Below are 19,868 nucleotides of genomic sequence, written 5' to 3'. Positions count from 1 at the left end.
TTGATCCTGCTTGAATGATGAGATTTATGGCTACTGTCAAACTATGACAATTACAGAGGATTAGGTAATGTACGCTTGCACTTAATAGATTTAAGAAATAGAAATGAAGTGCTATGTTAGATCGAAAGTGGCCCACACATATGAAAAAGTAAAATAGGAATTTTTCAAAAACGAAGATGAAATCTTAAACTGATGCTTGGTAGCTGGGCTTCCTTGTATTTTCGGTTACTTCACTCAGTCCTCAGCATCAGTGAACGCTTTGTAAAAGGATTTTCCATCAGGGACTGAGGCTCAGCCCGGGGACGGCTGGCTACCCCATGCAGGTGCTTTCCTTCAAGGGGTGCAGCGTGCCCTTTACTCCAATCAGCGGGAAAGGCCCTAGGAAGGAGAGGAGGAAAATGAACTCGGAAAACAACTTAGAAGGCTCAGTTAGCAAGCAAACTGTATGTTTTGTTTACCAAAACAACGAGAAAAGCATAAAATACAACAAATACAAGAGGTAATAAAATAATAAACTTTATTTTTCCTTCATATGGGACAAATGGTCCTGAAGAGTTAGATGTCCTTTTTAATCAGTGTCACAATCAATTTTATATGTTCTTTATGGCTGTGTTAAATGTTTTTTTATATGTAAGCAGTGATGCAATTTCCATCATCTTTAATATTGGCGTTCATAAGCTAAGATAAAAACAAAAACCGCAAAAGTTAGGAAATGATTTGTAAGATGGCGAGCATTGTAGGTTCTGATGTAAAAGCAGATTCCAGTAGGAGTAATGCTAGCACACACTGACCACAGACACGCACACCCCACGGAGTAACAGTAGCACACACTTATCACAGACACATCACACCCCATGGAGTAACAGTAGCACACTGACCACAGACACGCACACCCCACGGAGTAACAGTAGCACACACTGACCACAGACAAGCCACACCCCACATTCATTCCATAGATACATTTTAACAACACAAAATTAGGTATTCTAAGTATCTCAATTCAGGTTGTATGTTGTTACAAACTAATCTTGCAATCACTAAAGGAGGCACTATTAACAGAACAATATTTTATTTGCTAAGCTTAACAGAGTAAACATTTAAAGAAAAAAATGATTACAGTAATACTGAAAGATACTTTTATTGGCTTTTGGAAAGACAAATGCAAATGAGAATATATTTGGTAAATTAATTTTTTAAATTGTCTTAGATGTAATAAATATAAGGTCTAAAGCAATCTCTTCTTGTAAGAATTGTAAGGTGAGTAATCTTAAAATGTAAGGTTCTCATCTGAAAACCCCTAAAACTGGTGTGGCCCTAACTTGTTCTTTAAACAGCATTTGGTATACTCATACTTTCTTAAAGTTCACCCTAAACCACTCCATCTTTAATGAAGTTTATTTCTATGTATTTAGTTTACTTAATTTAAAATTAATGAAAAGATATCTAGACACAATTTAAGAAAAGAATGTAAAGAGCAACTTATGCATGGTTATTTACAGATTTCCTAAATAATATCACATTTAAAAATCTGACAAATTCTTTCTAATAATCATACTGCAAGTTTTAATAAACATCATATATAACAAAGAATATTTCGTGTGTGGAATTACTAGGTGAATCTAAGAGCCAGAAACTAAAGCATTTGACAAGATTAATAATGTAATTTTTATTACGCTAATGGTCAAGTCAGAAGCATTTACATGCTGGAAGACTGTTTAGTACTCAACTCTTCCAATTGTATCAAACACTGATTAACCAAGTAGGACTGGACTTTGCTGCTACAACTTTACAGATTCTTTCAAGTATATGCATACCCTTTAAACAGGCACATATGCAAATGTGCAAAATAAATTGAGATACCAAAGAGAATTAAGGAATGAACAGACATGGCTTGTAGCATAAACCACCCTGTCATTTAATTCCGACGCTCCACCCCTCACTACATCTGCTTCTGCGCTCAGTAGTCTATCTTAGCGAAGTTGTAGGTTTACAGACGACTTGGACATTTCACATTGGTGTAAGAGAGGAATGTTGGGTTGACGCCACCTAGAGACAAAAGAAAAGAAGTCATCTTTAAAGTACTAAGTTATACTTGTAATTATAATACAATAAAAACACATTTTGCAACTACATTTCACTAAGTGTATAAGAGTCTTTGGATGAAGATAGTAATGTGCTTCTCACATTTTTCTCAAAGACAAAACCTCTATAAAAGACTATCATGTAGTCTATGATATTTATATTATATATGACTCAGAAAAAACTACTAAATGATCACACTACTCAGGGAAGTGTTCACTTATCAATTTTTTTTTTTGCCTTTTATTTTACTGTTAATTCTGCCAAATCCTCGGTGCCACTATTCACAAAAACATTCTAACAATTAAAAAGAAAATTTATTATCTTTTGGGAGTAGGGAATATTAAGGAATACTTAAACGAATACTTTCATATAATCCGGAAATACATTTTACATAGACATTATATTTACATGTGTGTTCTTCGTCAGAAATAATGGTATTCTTTTTATTTTTAAATTTTTAATTAAACATAATTACATCATTTTACTCTTCCTTTTTCCTCTCTCACTTAAGTCCCTCTTGGAACCAAGGTCTCTTTCTCTTTAACTGTTACCATTATGTGCGTGCATGCGTGCATGCGTGCATGCGTGCATGCGTGCATGCGTGCATGCGTGCATGCGTGCATGCGTGCATGCGTGCAATACCCCCTGCATAATCCATCTAGCGTTACTTACATGTATACAATTTCAAGGCTGACCACCTGGTACTGAATAACACATTAGGTGGCTCATCCCTGGAAAAACTATTTCTCCCAATCTCAGCATTCCTTGGTTGCCTATAGCTTTTGTCTATGGGTGGGACTCTTACAGTAAGTCACATAAGCTGTAAGTGTAAGCAGTCACATCATAAACCACATAGGTTACTTACAGGAAGGAGTATAATCTCTTGGTAGCTATAGTGGATTGGATTGAGGCCTCTCTCCAATATCAAACTCCTCAGACGCATGTCGATAGCATGTTGTGTTGTGTACACAGAACAGGCACACACCTTCTGCTACAGTACATCACCTCTAGTTACATGCAACACTTAATTCAACTTAAAGGCTACACAAATGATCGTTACACAGAATTGTTTTTGAACAGTGGCAAGGGAAATGTACAGAATCAGTATGGACGTAATTCTTTGTCAAATATTTAAAAATCCATGGCTGGTTAAGCAAATAGAAATAGAACCCATAAATACCAAGAAATAAGTGAAGAAACGGTGCCATTGTACGAACAGACTCCTTGGCTGTTTAATAAATGTTGACTGCACCATGACTTCTAAAAACTCCCCAGGTAACTCGAGTTCTCTCCACTCATTTCCTTCTCCTTTTATTATGGGACAAAGGGTTTCTCAGCTGCAAATCTGTGGTCCTTCTATTTTCTCACCAGATGACCGTATGGACTCTGCATTACTTTTTCAGAATTTCCATCCTCACTATGTAAGTATTTTGTTAGAAAAATTATGCTTTTTAAAGTCTTCAAGTTTTGTGCTACCAATCACTTCAAATGTGCTGTGGCAAATCATTAAAGAGGAGTTGAAAAGTAGGATTTAAGTCTCTCTGAGGAGAGTGGTGCACACCTTAACCCCAGTATTTAGGAAGTCCCAGGTTAATGCAAGCCAGAACTACACAGCACAAGCCTGTCTCAAAGACCAAGGGCGCAGGGGAAAGGGCCTGCTTGTTCCACATGCAAGGCTCTGGGCTCGAGCCTGGCACCACAATCAATCAATCAATCAATAAATAAAGCTTTTGATTATGATTTTGTATTTTAAAATTTAAATTCATGAAATTCTACTTAAAATGTTTTATCTAAATTATCTAAAAAGGTCAGCAACTTTCAGTAAACTATTAACAGTACAGTCATAATAAATATACTAAGTAAAACTAAGAGGTACACATTAAATATTTAATATGTGTCTGGAAAATAGGACTAGATTATGACTAAAGAAACATCACATTAGCATTTCTCACCTCTAGAGAAGGAAGAAGTATCTTGTTCTGTGCGCAGCTGCCATACTTTCAGACATGTTTCTGACCTTTAGGTAATTAACAAATCCTCTGAAGAAAAGGAGCAGGCCTAGGAAGAGTGAAATGACAGATACATCCTTACCACCATAAGGGAGCATGACAGAACAGGCAAGCATAATCCCATCCCTTCACTCAAGGAGGTCAACCTGCAGAGTCCATGTATTCTACAGCACATCCTGAACTACAATGGTAACCACCATGATAAAACACACTATATCTTTCAATTTCTTAATCCTAACTGTAACGAAATTAAAGCAAATGTAAGTTATAAACCAAAACCACACAGAGAGCGTGAGCAGTGACAACTTACACGGCCAAGTCTGTCCATCTCACAGGAGTCACTCCTACACCGCCTACCTTTTATTACACTTTCCAATGACTCCAATGCTGGGCAAATGAAGGCGGTTGTTGTCAAAGTAATCCGACAAAAATGAGTGTACACAGATGTTAACAGTACAGATAAAAAATAAGACTGTCTGGCAATATAAAGTGTCGGCCACTTGTGAAATCTACATTCAAAGATGGACAAGTTTTTAAGTTTTTATTTTTAACTAATAAAAGACTTGTATCAAAAACTAAGACGAGTCAGGATGGTCTCTGGGAAGTAGTCACTCTGGTGATGTCTTTGTGATTTAGATGGCTGAGGTAGCTTTCTAAGCAAAGCACTATTTTTTCTTTTCTTTTCTTTTTTTTTTTTTTTTTTTTTTTTTTTTGGGAGCTGGGGACTGAACACTGAGCTAAATCCCCAACCCCGCAAAACACTATTTTTAAAGAATACCCATTTACATCACATGAAACTTTAGTAATTTAAAAAGCAATGCCTGTGAAATGCTTTAGAGTTTCAGATGAAAAAATTCTAGGTAAGTTCAGAAGCATTAATATTATTAGTGCAAGCCTCTGGAATATTTAAGCATCCAGTTTTCTGGGAAGCACTTATTAACTCCAGTAAATTCATGCCCAGAAATAGTGAAGAAAAAACAAAAGCAGAGGCACATGTGTGTGACTTCCTTTACTAGAAACAAAGTGCTTGTGACTATGAACCAATCTTTACCCCACTATCAGGAAGTAGTCCGAGCACACAGAAGAGCCTGTAACAACAGTCCAGAGAGAAGGTGAGCACACACTGTAACAACAGTCTAGAGAGGTGAACACACACTGTAACAACAGTCTAGAGAGAAGGTGAGCACACACTGCCTGTAACAACAGTCTAGAGAGAAGGTGCACACACTGCCTGTAACAACAGTGTAGAGAGAAGGTGAGCACACACTGCCTGTAACAACAGTCTAGAGAAGGTGCACACACTGCCTGTAACAACAGTCTAGAGAGAAGGTGCACACACTGCCTGTAACAGTCTAGATAAGACAGATACACACAAGTGACTAGGTGAAGAACTAGATTTCAGCTAAGTCCAGTCCCACTTGCTATCATACACAAGTCTCTCCATCTGTGATCCCGTCTCTCCAAAGTCTACCCTCATTCCCTACCAGATGCAAGGCAACAGCATAAACACTATTTTCATTTTTTAAATACAAAAGCACTATTGAAAAGCAGCAGACATGTTGGTCCATGGTGGCTGGCTCTTGGTTTGCTCTCCTTAGGCATTTTCTAACGCCAATTCCTTCCTAAAGCCCACCCAGAGGCTCCTAGACTAGCATCCTACCGGTATCCAGCATTGTTTTATGTATGTGACAGCAGCATCATAGTGCTGATGAAGTCTGCATACTCCTGTCAGTAAATGCTAGGCCTTGGCTCTGCGGTGGACCCAGGATCACCGGTGGCACTCTGCCCCACAGTTACCTTCCTCCAACCGCACTCACCCTTATAAATGGGCATCAAAAGCAAATACACACAAGTGTGTTTAAATGCTTCACAGAACTCATAGGGCTTTTGTTTTCAACTTTTAGATAAGAGACTGGATAGAAAGCAAAGAATTCAAGAAGTGAGGACACAATTAACACTATATAAACCCATCTTAACCCTTTATAATTGTGACTCCCCAACCTAGTTACAACAAGAACATAACTTTACCATAATATTACACTAGAAATTTAGTGACCTTAACTGGCTACCAATAATATATTTCCCAAACAACCTTCAAAACACAACGGCCCGACTAAGAACCTACAGAGAAGACTGCCACCTACTGAAACCTAAAAGAATTAAAATGAGTCTCAACAGTCAAGACATTTGAAATATGGGTCACGAGTAGAATATGATGCTAAAATTAACTACCACCTACTATTGAAAACCCACAGATGTCACCAACATAATAAAAATTGTGCCTTACTGAGGAGACAACTAAGCAGAAGTACTGTGATCGTTGGCCATAGAGCCTTTCCCTGCACTGTGGGTTAATGATTAAGGAAAGGCACATTTCAAAAGCACAAAGGTTTCTGTGATCCAAAAACAAGAAGACAGCATTGCATGCAGAAACCCTCCTACATGCTACATTGTCATTAAAATTATACACGTGTGTTTCCTAAGATAATTCATAAAGATAACTATTTTAATTAGGTAGAAACTTCAAACTCTGTAGCACTTACTTATCGTCCCAGCACCTCTGTTCCCTCCGTTGCTAAGGAGCTAAGTGGGGGCAACCTTTACACTAGAATTAGTTCTGCACACTAGGAAGGAACACAACTTACTTGCACTTTATAATTTTAGGACTAGCAGTTAAGCTGAGCAATAAAGAAACACTATTTTAAACTGTACTGCCTTAAGGAGGAACGCTGCTCTGGGCTCAGTCAGTCAGAGAAGATGCACGGAACCCTCAGGAGACTGGAGGCCCCAGGGAGGCTAGAGGCCTGAGGGGAGGGGACGTCCTCAGGAGACGGGCAGGGAGAAGGTATGGGATCTGGAATGTAAATCTGTAGTATAAAAAAATAAAAGATTAAATAAAAAGGAATATAAAAAAATAAACTTACCAAGTACAAGAAATATCCACCAAAGCCAATATTGTCCATTGAAATAGCCAGTAAAATAGTCCGAAAACTATGGGGTAAACATAAATATATTAATCATATTTGTATAACTACATTTGAATATTTGTATTATCCTAGGTTTCAGAATAAATTATCTCTTTAAATAATCTTTAATGCTTAAAAATAGCATATAAAAACAGCACAAAAGGAAAGGGCAGGAATAATACTTAATGGTGAAAAAATTCTTATGCGATTGTAAACTTCCGTAAAGTACTTTATAAACAAAACCTCCAAACTGCTTGCAAAAAGATAAATGCCTAAATGTTATCTATTGGAATCAAACTTTTTTTTTTCATTGAAAAGTCAGTTTCTTATGCAGTCCCAAAGCCACAGCCACATCCCAAATGGGCCAGAGCCACCTGCTGCTTTGGGTATTAACACAAAAGCCACAGTAGGTTAATCTTATCAGATGGGGATGTTCTGGTGACCTCTAAAATGGAGAGTTTTTGACCTTCTGTTACACCCCCTACTGTTAATCACTGCCAAAAATACTAGGCACAGAAAGACCCCCCAACTCATTAGAAACTTTTTATTTCAAACTAGATGCCTGACATTCAGCTCCCAACAGTGAGCGGAGAATAGCTAAATGAGCCTCGAAGTGGCATTTCAACAGTGGTTGCTGCCGGCCATGTCCTGTGTGAGGTGGGCCTTCAGCAGGTGGCCTCACAGCAGAGAGCACAGGGGCCTTCTCTAGAGCAGACACTGCACTCTCAGAGCCTGGTAGTCCATCAGTGCAGCGTCCTTAGCAGGTAACTCACACTACATCTTAAAGTGCCTCCAAATAATTACTTTTAAGTGTTTCAGATAACATATTCTAAAAGTTACAAACAAAAAAGATAGTTTTGATTGATTTCTTTCTACTGATTTCCAAATTGAATCCAATTTACCTAAAAATTGTGAAAAAAGGTAGAATGATGCTTGAACCTGAAATTAATTAAAAGCATTTCCAATGATTTGTTGGTAATTTCTATAAGAGCTTAAAAATCTACAGCTTTGGTAATAGTAAAAGTACAAATTATACATGGTGTTGCAACTTGGGAAGCATATAAATCAAGATTATCAAAACATGTCTTTAAAACCTCTGAAGTACTTTCTTTGGAAGAATTTTAAATTAATCAAGAGCTATTACCTACGGTCTACGCTAAGAGTTTTAAAGATTCACAAGAGTTTGAATATCCCAGCCTTTGGAACATCTAAACCACCATTGCTGCAGACTCCCACATATAAGACACACAATGAGAAAACGATAACTGAAAAACCACTTTATATTCAAGAGAAGTTTCCTAAGAGTCTTAGAAGCTGTGGAAAACAAAAAAGGAAAGGCCCACAACTCTGTTTTCAGCACTCCGCATGTTACCTGACACTCAGCAAGCAGAATGCCAATGAGAGTGAGGTTCTAAAACCCCCAGGGTACAGGCCATACCGGATGGACGGACTTCCTTTCTGTGTACCAGGAATCACGCTAGCAAAGCATCAACTTAGGAAACTTTAAACAGTAGGTTTGAATTGTTTGCTATGTTCAATGAGAAATTCCATTTGAGTAATAGCAACAGTTCTAATACAGCTAAGTCTGAACAAACGTAACTCAACTCTTTTCAGTTTCTCCAGCAAGAAAATCTGCAAGAGGATTGTAGCTTTGTCACTGTGTATATACACCATCTAGCTGATTTAAGCTCATGGTAGAAACTCACAGGACATCATCTGAAGTAAATTTAAAACAAAAAACTATCAGAGGACAGTTCTCATAATGGTTCAACCGTCAATCATGTTATAATAGACCCCAAAAGATTAACAGTCAGAAACCTACAGTCTGATATGTACCAGTGTAGGAGTTGTGAAAAGAATCAAAGCTATAAAACAAGTTCAAAACTAATAAAAATATCATTCTGAGTATTAATATTTGTATAATGGCTACTTTAATAAATTATACTTGTTAATAAATTAATAAAACATCTGAAGCATTTAACAGAAACAAACATTTAGACCTGTGATTCTATTGACAACTTTAGCCAAGATTTAGCTCTTTCAACCAGAAAGCAATGTCTAAGTACTGATTATTTGTATAGTTTACATACTCTAGTAATTGTGTAACATTTAAGATTCTGTGAACAGACTTGTGATCTCGGTTTCGTCACACACAGAACTGCTCTTACAGTATGCTTCCGTGCTCCTCCCAGGTGTAGTGGACAGGAGTGAGTATCCGTATGCCTCTATGGATAAACGTGGTTTTGCCACGTGTGGCTTGTCTTTGTGATTACACACTTTACTCATCTGACTTTTCTTAAGCCTCAAAGTATAAACTCTGACACTGAATGACGCTGGTTACTGCATTAAGACTTTAGTCCTCCTCATTTTCAGGCTCCATTCTCCCAGCGCACTGGCTTTAGAGTGGTAGACACACAGCTTCGCAGACAACATGACACAATGAATAAAGCTACCCTTGATCACCCTTCTAGGTCCATCCTTGAAAAACCCAGGAGAGACTGCAGAAATGGCTCACTATGTAAAGACACTTGTCACCAAGTCTAATGAACTTGAAAATCCATATGGTAGAAGGTAAGGAGGAAACCATCGAGATGCTCACCCTGACAATAAGGATCCATTTGATCAGTGAGAGGCCAAATCCACAGATAGCACCGTATCTTCCAGCTATGGTATTGGTGATACAGAAGGATAAGCAGAATCCAAGCCAGTTGAATATGAATGCCACTGCAAATAACAGAAATATGATTTAAGGTCATAATTCCTACACAAATAAAGAGAAACATAGTAATAACAATACTTCATTCACTGCTAGAATGAAACCACTTTATTTTAACTTTATACGTGGGCTGCTCTTAGAGACCGCGCAGTTTGCTGTCTGCAGATCTATCGGTTACTAAGCGAATAAACTTCACCCCATGGGTCATCGCCGAAGTCAGGACAGGAGCTCAAACGGCACAGGCCATGGAGGGTGCAGCTTGCTTGCCAGCTTCCTTCCGCACGGCTCTCCTCCTGCTTCCTTGAACTCAGGAGCACATGGGCTAGGCCCTCCCCTACTGATCACTAATTACAAAAATGGCCTACAGGCTGATCTTATTCTGGGATGTTCTTAATTAAGGTTCCTTCTTCTCAAATAACTTTGGATTGTATCAAGTAGCCATAAATCCAGCATATTCTACAAGTCGCAATTTACATTTCAAAACGGTCCTTCTGGTTTTCCTTTTTGTTCCTGTTGTTTAAGTTTCAAGAACACTGATTTCCCTTTCAGCTTCCCTGTGGTCTAAATAGGAATGATCCGGGTAACAAACTGGAGTGTCTCATTCTGACACACAGAACACAAATGGCTAAACCTTGAGGGAGAAGTTTTCTCCAAAACCCACATTTTAAAGCACTAGCATTCCAAGTCACTTGCAAGTGGGTCAATTATTTATTGGATCAAATCTAGAGTTGAATTAACTGACAAGCAACTCCTATTCTATTCACTTAAAATGTTTTTTTTTTTGGTTCTTTTTTTTGGAGCTGGGGATCGAACCCAGGGCCTTGTGCTTCCTAGGCAAGCGCTCTACCACTGAGCTAAATCCCCAACCCCCACTTAAAGTTTTTTTCTTTTTTTTTTTTTTTTTTTTTTGTTCTTTTTTTCGGAGCTGGGGACCGAACCCAGGGCCTTGCGCTTCCTAGGCAAGCGCTCTACCACTGAGCTAAATCCCCAACCCCCCCAACCCCCACTTAAAATGTTTCTAAGAGGCACTTGATGATACTACCTGAATGAGATTACTTCTAATATTCTTACTAACCATTCGGAGATACACACATTTCTTCCCTTTTAATTTCTGTACATGAAATGTAATTATGTCATTAAATTTAATTGTAAATCTTTTCGAACATGACATGAGTTAAGAAGCAAAAAGATAAATGTTGTAACTAGAGGTCAAGAATTGAACCTATTAAAAATTTTTATTAAAAATCATATATTTTCTGTGATTTTGTTTGCACACATATAACGTGAAATGCTTAAGTGAGAAGCTCTATTAAAGCCAGTTTAAACATGCGGTATAAACCCAGTTGCAATCTGAAGAATAACCACTAGATGGTAGTAAGTACCAACAAATCTAGGTTTATCAAAACAGGCTCTTGGGCTACCAAAAAAAATTTTAACTACTGTGTGAAGCATTTATAAAACAGAAATAACTTGTAGAAATATAATTTCACAGAATTTTACTAAAATCTAGAAGTTTTGTACTAAATCCATGAATATATATTTTTATAAATCAAGATACTGTCACTGACCCAAAATAATCTAGCATATCTAAGTTACCAAACACTTACAACCTTTATAAGTATTTTTAAATCTAAAAGATACACATTAAATAAAGGCTACTGGACTGAAGAAATGATATATAAGTTCAGAATCAAATACTCGGAAATGAAAGCATGGCATTCCTATCATCTAAGGCTACTGACTACTTACACTAACGAGAGTACATTCATAGCCTTCCCAGTGGACATTTTCTCTTTGGGGCATGTGTGTGCAGTGCACGTGTGTGTATACATACATCTGCTGAGGGATGTACACATGAACGTGTGAACACAACAGTGGGTGTGTTCCTCAGTTGCTGTCCACTTTGCTGTGTCAGGACCTCTCGTGTGAACCCACAGCTCCGAGGTCAGCTAGGCTGGCTGTGCGGCTTGCTCTGAGGACCCCTAATCTCCTCCTCCCAAGCCCTGGAATTACGGCAGCTGCCAGGCCTGCGGAGCACGGGTTTAGGGCTCCTACCCTGTACATGGCAAGGACTTCACCCACTGGGCCAGCTGCAAGGCCCCAAGATTTCTTGAAAGATGTTAACAAAAAAGGAACTAATATTTAAGATATTCTTGATGTAAACAAAGTATGTGAAGAATTAGATTATTAATATACAAGTTTACGAGTTGAGTAAAAATTAAAGATGAAAAACTAATTAAAGATTAGTCACTAGACTAATAGTATTTTTAAAAAAGCAATAAGCGGTTATCTGTAATCAATGAATTCTCCGGCTTCTCATTGAGTCTACCTTATCCAATTAAAATTACAACAAAATGGGGCTGGAGAGATGGCTCAGGGGTTAAGAGCACTGACTGCTCTTCCAGAGGTCCTGAGTTCAATTCCCAGCAACCACATGGTGGCTCACAACCATCTGTAATGGGATCTGATGCCCTCTTCTGGTGTGTCTGAAGACAGCTACAGTGTACTCATATACATAAAATAATAAATCTTTAAAAAAAATTAGTATTTAAGTATCACGGGACTGGATAGCAACATAACTACACTTGAGTCTGAAGAGAAAAGTAAACTGCCTGCCATTTCTCCTCACTCATTCCCTCTGCTGCGTCCATGACATAAAGAAAAACAAGAAGCCTTTCAACTGGGAAAGACTTAAGCCAACCGCCAGACTAAAAAGCAGTTCAGCACATGAGCAGTGACTGTCTAGTTCTGATGTTGGGCGAATCTCTCTACGTAAGTAAACTTTCCCACTCATCTCCAAAATAACCACACATAACCTAGTAAGTTTTCACTGAACATTGGGTGGAATACTGGTTTTTAGCCATTTAAACAATCTGCTGCATGCCTTAATATTTATCAAAGAATTTACTTCACACTAATCCTTGTGCTAGGAAATAACAAATACCATGACACAGTCCCCCTCACAGTGTAAATTTGCCTTATAAGCCAATTTTGTCTGATGTTAAAAACAGTCAGGAGTTTGGTCTTCTGATTGTTCCCCTTTTTAGATTTATACAGCCTTACCTGTGACACTGCTTTGGGCTTACAGGATTTTCCCTTCTCCAACACTTCTGGCTTAAGGCCACTGAAAAAGAAGTCTTCTGTGTACAAAGCGGAAATGCAGAGTTCACTGTATATACACCGACAGCCCTAGATGGGGTCAGCAATATTTCTTTTAAATTCTCAGTCTGCCCTTTCCCCTGTAATCAACCATAATGGCTGCAATCAAAATTACCTAACAAATGCTTAAGTGATTTACACTTTAAATGAGGTATACTCATGTTAGCAGTATTTTAAATATGTAATATTTCTTTAAAGTAACAGGAAAAGGTCACTTACTGAAAAAGGCCAGCATGAAAATGCCATCATTGCCTACTCTGAGCTGCTCCACATCACTGAAGTCATCCCTGGGTGGACACTCTTCCTCTTGGTTCTGTAAAATACCAAAACATTACACGAAAATAATTACAACTTCTCACCTTCCAGTTAAGAGGTAGAACGTCAGTAACACTAATGCTCTCAAGCGGTCCTACCGATAAGACATTAGCAAGCATTACTTTAGCAAAGGAGATGCTGAGAATATCTTTAAAGCAAACACTAAAGAGGTAAGCTGAGGCTGGGAGATGGCTCAGTCAGTACAAGCGCAAACACAGAGTCGGAATGCCCAGACCCACATTGGAAAGCACGGCACTGTACCATGAATGGTGCCATAGCTACCAGCACTAGTGGGACACACGGGCAGCTTCTAAAGCTCACCGGCTGGCCAATCAGGTTAAACTGATCAAGTTTTGGTTCAGTGAGAGCCTGTCTCAAAAAAGAAAGGTAGAGAAGGATAGACAGAGGGGAAGGGAGGGAGGAAGGAAAACATCTTCAGGAAACTGATAAGCAGCTGGCAGACATGAACTACTGAATAGATGACAAGCGGGAAACAGGAGTGCTCATAACCAGGGATGGAATGTAAGTTTGTACAGCCTCTGGTTAGTGAGAAGACAGTTTTTATTAAAAATAAAAATGTCTATGCCCTCGGATCCATCAGTCTTGATTCTTGAAATAAACTGTATACATGTATATATTACCACTTGTAAGAAATAAAGCATTAAAAATTCCTTGTAGTGATGGTATCAATGAGAAAGAGCAGACTGGACGCACTTTAATTAATACAGAAATAGCGACTGCCTTTTTCTGGACACCTACACAGTGGAAAGCTCCGAAGTGGAGTGGACTCTCCCAGCAGAGCCATGGAGGGGGTGGGTGTAGTGTTCTTAACAACCATCGGCAGAACCAGGATCCCTAGTAACACAGAGGGACGTTCACCTGGTCCCTGCTGTTGCCCTGTGGGGCCTGGCGCTTAATGAACAGCAAGAGCGAGACCACTGCCACTGCCGCGAACCGTAAAGCCTTTCTCTCTGACCCAACGGAACTTCCTCCTTTCCAAAATCCTGGAAACTGACAAACTGGTATGTTGGCAAGCTGCATGTGTTAAAATTCAAGTCAGTTCTTGATAGTTTATAAGATATATATCCTATTCAGCATTAAAGTGTTCAAGTAAATTTAAACAAATTTTTAATATCTTGTTTTCACTACTCTAATAATCTCTAAAATATACTAAGTAAAATACTGTTTGAATAGTATACCTTTTCTTAAAAACAATATACTGACACAAATGCTCACAAATGTAAAGAGCTCTAAAATTACTTACAAAATCTGTTATCACGGAGGCCTCTAAGATTTAAGAAATGTTACTGCACAAGATTCTGCTTTCTTAGCCCTGGGCCTATCAGGTCACAAACAACCGCACAAGCTCTTCCAGAGTCCACGCCTCCATCGGACGGAGTGAGACAAGACAATAAAGACCAACCGGGTTATTTACACAGAGAATAAAAGGTGTAAACGCATGTACAGAGGGAAAAAACAAAACATAAATGGCATAGCAGGGATGGGAGACAAGGGAAGAGAAAAGCCAGGACTTGGAGGAAATAAGACAGCAACAGCCTTGATGATCGACCACAGAGAAGAGAGCGCAGCGCACACGGGGTCCGCAGGGGGAGAGCAGAGAGCTCAGCGCGCACGCACGCGGTCTGCAGGAAAGAGAAGAGTTTTCTGGGTGGCGCTCTCAGAATGAAGACGCAGTGGCTCTGCCTGAGACCGGAAGCTGGGAAGTGAGAGCCGCATGGTGGACGTGAGCTCTAGCAGGCCAGAGCTGAGGCGTGTGTGACTTACTCTTTGAGGTGCGTCTGCTGCTGCAGCGGCCAGGGCAGCAGCTTTAGCCTTTTCAGCCTCATCGTATGTCGGGAGAGAGGTAGCGACGCTGTACGGAGGGGGCACAGGGTAAAACTCACTGTACACGTCAGCATCTGAAGAGAAAGATGATAGAACGACCATTAAAACCATTTAATGTGATTTTATAGTCATGATCATGCTTTAGTAACTTATAATATGACACTAAAGACGACTATTGCTCCTGTAGGTCTGTAGTATAAACCTATAGTATATAACACAAACGCTGTTAGCAAACAGTGTATAGTCTTTCATTTGTCCCACATTAACTATAAGAAGGATGGGATGAAATACCATCTAAAGGATGGTTCCAACTCAGAGCAAACCACCTCCCGACCGAGAGGTTTGGACGGTACTGACTTTACAGGTTTCCTGTTTGCACATGAGGATAAACCTCAGCCGTGCACTCTCCTTCTGCTGTGTATTCTTGGTATCCAACCAGACTTGGCAATGAATGACTTATGGGCTCAGTCATCCTTCTGATCCAAAACTGGGAATTTGAAAGGGATTTTGGATAGGAGGTGAGATTACCACGGTGTGTAACGACTTGTGTGCTCTCAGGTCCGCACAACACTCACCCCTTACTGTCTCACAGCCACGCCCATCAAAGCAAAGGTGGTAAAACATAGTAATGACCTCAGCCACCCAGCGCTGACCACATAAAGGCTCTCCCCTCGCACATCAATGCCAGCGACTCTGTGACCTGGCAGTGAAGTGCCGAACAATTTCCAGTCACACAGCAGGGGCTGCCCAGAGTCCCTACTCTTAAGAGCACTGTTCTCTTTGATAGTCTGAGGACTTTTCACTTTCATCCAGTTTTCCCAATATCCACACAGTTCTTTAGAGCTCTCTTTTTTTTTTTTTTTTAATTTATTATCTATACAGTATTCTGCCTGCACGTATGCCTGCACACCAGAAGAGGGCAGCATTACAGCATTACAGATGGTTGTGAGCCACCATGTGGTTGCTGGGAATTGAACTCGGGACCTCTGGAAGAGCAGCCAGGTACTCTTCACCACTGAGCCATCTCTCCAGCCCTAGAGCTCTCTTTTAATTAACAGTTTCTGTCTCTGATTTTTAAAGCTTTTGTGAGAAATGGCCTCCAAAATTATAGTAAAATAGTAAGTATAAACTGCTCATTTTAAAAATAAAAGTACAGACTATATATATTTTCAATATAATTAGTGGAAGTCAAGTTCAGCATGAACTGATGGCATTTACAGTAGAATCGTGATTATGGAATATGAAGATTCTAAAAGCAATGTCAAACATTGTAAAATAGAGAATTTTCTCTACCTATAACTATAGTATTTTGATATTTTCTATACTAACATACTTTTTTCTATATTAGAATTTTGTGACTCTCCAATATAAAGTTTTTATTTTAGTATTAAATTTTCAGCTACAGAGGCTTTGAGAAAAAAAATTGATATAGGCTAAGAATCTGAAGGAAGGCTGATTGTAATCTAATAATAGCAAGCGGAAATAACAATGCAATTGAGAAGCAAAACCTAAATGAAAACAGTGTTAGTTCTGAGGCAAGAGCACTAAACTATAAATGTATAAACTACATGACTCACAGCGAACGCCGTCTAAGGAGACAGTCCTCTGTATCGACAGCATGATGCTGCATCTTGATAGTCTTCCACAAAGAAAAGAACCACTAACAGAAACTAAGTTCATGGCTACTCTCTGCTCTGCACAAGGCCTGTCAACCACACTAAAGTCTGAGATGTATGCTGTTTCCCAGGCAGTCACGGGCACCCTATGGAGCTCCACTTCCCAGGCTCACACACATGGTGCTTCAGAGGGAGTGGCATCTGACAGCAGCATGCCAGGACACACAAATGTCACACATGCTACGCAGATCCAGAAAACAAAAATCATAAAACCAGCTAATGGAGACTGCAACGCCATGGAAAACTAGGAAAGAGCACGGTTAACACATAACTAAGAAACAAAACAATTACTAATAATTTTTCGCTAAAGAGCCTCCAAACCTAGAATTACTCCATTCCTATGGTTAAAGATATGAGTATCATGTCAGCCGGAACTGTAAAAGAGTGAAGACTCATCTCTACGGGGACACCGTAACAATAAACGAACACCCAAGAACCGGATCCCACTGACTTCCCAGGTGATACTTACCTAATCTTTATAAATTATATAAATTATGTGCTACGTTATGGATTTCCTACATTCTTTCTGTGATCTCTAGGTCCCAGAACAGTAGAAGCCCTCGGTCTAGTTACACTGCGGAACAGTAAACTACAAAGGCAGCAGCACATAAGGCTGTGAACCCAGTAGGCTGCTTACAGGCTCTACTCAAGGACTTGCAAGTCTAAATCTGGAAAGATCAAACCATGGCGGCATGGTAATTCATTCCAAAAAGTATAGATGGATGTATTTTTGGAAATCTAATAATATAATTTTGTTTCAATAGGAATTATGTAAAAAAAAAGTAATTTGATGATTAAGTACAGAAGAATAGCATTAGAGCAGTGGGTTCCTGAAGCTGTAACCCTCATGTTGTGGTAACCACAACCATAAAGTTATTTTCCTTTCTACTTCATAATTATAGGTTGCTACTGTTACTCACTGTAACATAAATATCTCTGTTTTCTGATGGTTTTAGGCGAGCCCTGTAAAAGGGTCTGGATGCACAGGCTGAGAACTAACACTTCAGAGCCTTTACTGACAGGACAAAGAAGGCAGAAGAGAGCTTAGTGAAGGCGGCGAGCAAGGGTGCAGCTGGAGAGCTCTAAGAGCCTGGATTTTTTTAAATTCTTAGCAAGCAGCACTAAGCCAGTGCCGACCAAACTGCACTCCAACAATAAAGTCAGCACACACCAACTGCAGCATCGGGACCTAAGCACGACTGTCGGAAACTGCCCTGTATTATACAGAAGTGAACGGTAAGTGTTTGATGGGCTTACAGGTTACAAACACAAAGGTGGGAACTGGACAAAGTTAGCAGGGGCCTCTCAGATGGAGTCACTGTACAAAAAGAACAAGGATGGTAATTTAATGAAACTGCACCTGCTTGCTTTCGTGGTGTTGGTGATTAAGCCAAGAGCTTCAGCAGACGACCATAAAAGCACTCACCAAGCTCCAGTTTACGAGGGTTGCTGTGTTCTCTTGACATGTTTTTTGGTAACTAATTTTTTTTTTTTTTTTTTTTTTGGTTCTTTTTTTCGGAGCTGGGGACCGAACCCAGGGCCTTGCGCTTCCTAGGCAAGCGCTCTACCACTGAGCTAAATCCCCAGCCCCTGGTAACTAATTTCTAAGACTACTTCATAATGCATGTGAAATAGAACTTATAGATACTTTCAGAAATCATTAAACTACTCAGATGATAGTAGAAAACAGAATCATACAATTACATATACAAGAGTATATAAAGTGTGTGTGTGTGTCTTTGATTCAAAGTTCTTTTAACAAGTGCAATGCTACATGCCTGCACTCTGAGCACATAGCAGTTGGAAAGCTGACGCAGGAAGATTATGAGTTCTAGACCATCCTGGGCTACACAGTAAGTTCCAGGCCAATCAGGGTTATAAAGCAAAACAAGCCATCAGCCCGTTGAAAGACTTGATAATTACACACAATCACACTGTCAGAAAGGTGGCGGTGAACCCCTAGGCCTTCTCACCTGAAGTTGTGGGACCGTCCACAGTGATGCTGCTGTAAGGTGGAGGAGAAGAGTCGGCGTCCAGGGCTGGCGCTGAGGCAGCAGCCTCCACAGGCTGTGCTGCTGAGCTGGAAGCTGACGGCTGCTCTGGGGCAGATGATTCTGAGTTATCGTCCTCGTTGTGAAGCTAAGGGACAAGGAAGAAAGCTAATGCAACCGACTCCTTATTCTCTTCACGTCAGCTAAGTGCTAAAGACTGTTTAAGATTTAAAGGTATTCCAGAAAAGAAAATTTAACATTTTAAAATATGGACAAAACATGTAATCAGTATAGAGCAAAGCAAAACCAGGAACTAAATCTATTGGTATCACCCTTCAAGCAAATTTCCCTAATTCTCAGCATCCTGCATTGACTGTGCACTGAAATTTGGTTTCACGGTTATAATGATATAATACATAGTTTCTGCAAGTACAAGTATTTCTTGTTGATAACAGAACACACAAATATTCTACATACATGGAGTCTAACTGTTCCAACATCCCAGCAAATCTGCATACCTGCTTAAGATCAAGGGTCAGAGGGACTTTTAGGAAACACAGCTGAGCTGACTGTTAACAAACAGACGTCTTGCTTTCATCTACAGCCGCCTGCCTTGGTTTGCGCTCTAGTACTGTAATCAACACCATGACCGCAAGAGCTGTGGGCTGGGGGTGCGATTTCACCTCAAAGGTTATAGTCAGTCATCAACAAAGTCGGTGCAGGAACTCATGCAAGAACCTAGAGGCAGAGACCATGGAGGATGCTATACTGGCATGTTCTCCATGGCTTTCTCAGCCTGCTTTCTTAAAGCACCCAAGACCACCTTCCCAGGAGTGGCACCACCCACAGCGGACTCTCCCACATCACTCAATCAAGGAAATGCTACAGACTTGCTAACAGTCCAGTCCAGTCCAGTCTGATGGTGGTATTTTCTCTACTTAAGTTCCCTCTTCTCAGATGATACTTGTTTGTGTCAAGTTGAAAACACACACATGCACACGTGCACACCCCTGACCAACACATTGCTGCTGTCTATTCTTAATGAAAAGCTACAGAACAGTGTATGTTAGAACTGGATGTTAAGAGAATAAGGACATAATACCACTGTG

At 39.7% G+C, this 19,868-nt stretch overlaps 1 protein-coding gene across 2 annotated transcripts in view; it reads right to left on the bottom strand.

The window, feature by feature from the left end:
* Positions 1 to 1,052: 1,052 nt before the first annotated feature.
* Positions 1,053 to 19,868, bottom strand: part of Ndfip2 (Nedd4 family interacting protein 2) — a 54,075-nt gene continuing 35,259 nt past the window's right edge. The window contains exons 2-8 of one of the 2 annotated variants that reach the window (XR_015638114.1): positions 18,742 to 18,907; positions 15,033 to 15,166; positions 10,781 to 13,245; positions 9,657 to 10,645; positions 7,016 to 7,082; positions 4,035 to 4,140; positions 1,053 to 2,046 (exon numbers count right to left, since the gene is read on the bottom strand). Coding sequence is in view for 1 of the 2 variants with exons in the window: in NM_001108390.2 (NP_001101860.2) it covers positions 4,037 to 4,140; positions 7,016 to 7,082; positions 9,657 to 9,781; positions 13,152 to 13,245; positions 15,033 to 15,166; positions 18,742 to 18,907 (690 nt within the window). In the remaining variant the exon portion in view is untranslated. 2 annotated transcript variants of the gene reach the window in all.

Source organism: Rattus norvegicus, chromosome 15 (assembly GCF_021556685.1).
Source record: "Rattus norvegicus strain SHRSP/BbbUtx chromosome 15, alternate assembly SHRSP_T2T, whole genome shotgun sequence".
Lineage (NCBI taxonomy): Eukaryota > Metazoa > Chordata > Mammalia > Rodentia > Muridae > Rattus > Rattus norvegicus.
This window is presented reverse-complemented; position numbering and strand designations above follow the sequence as displayed.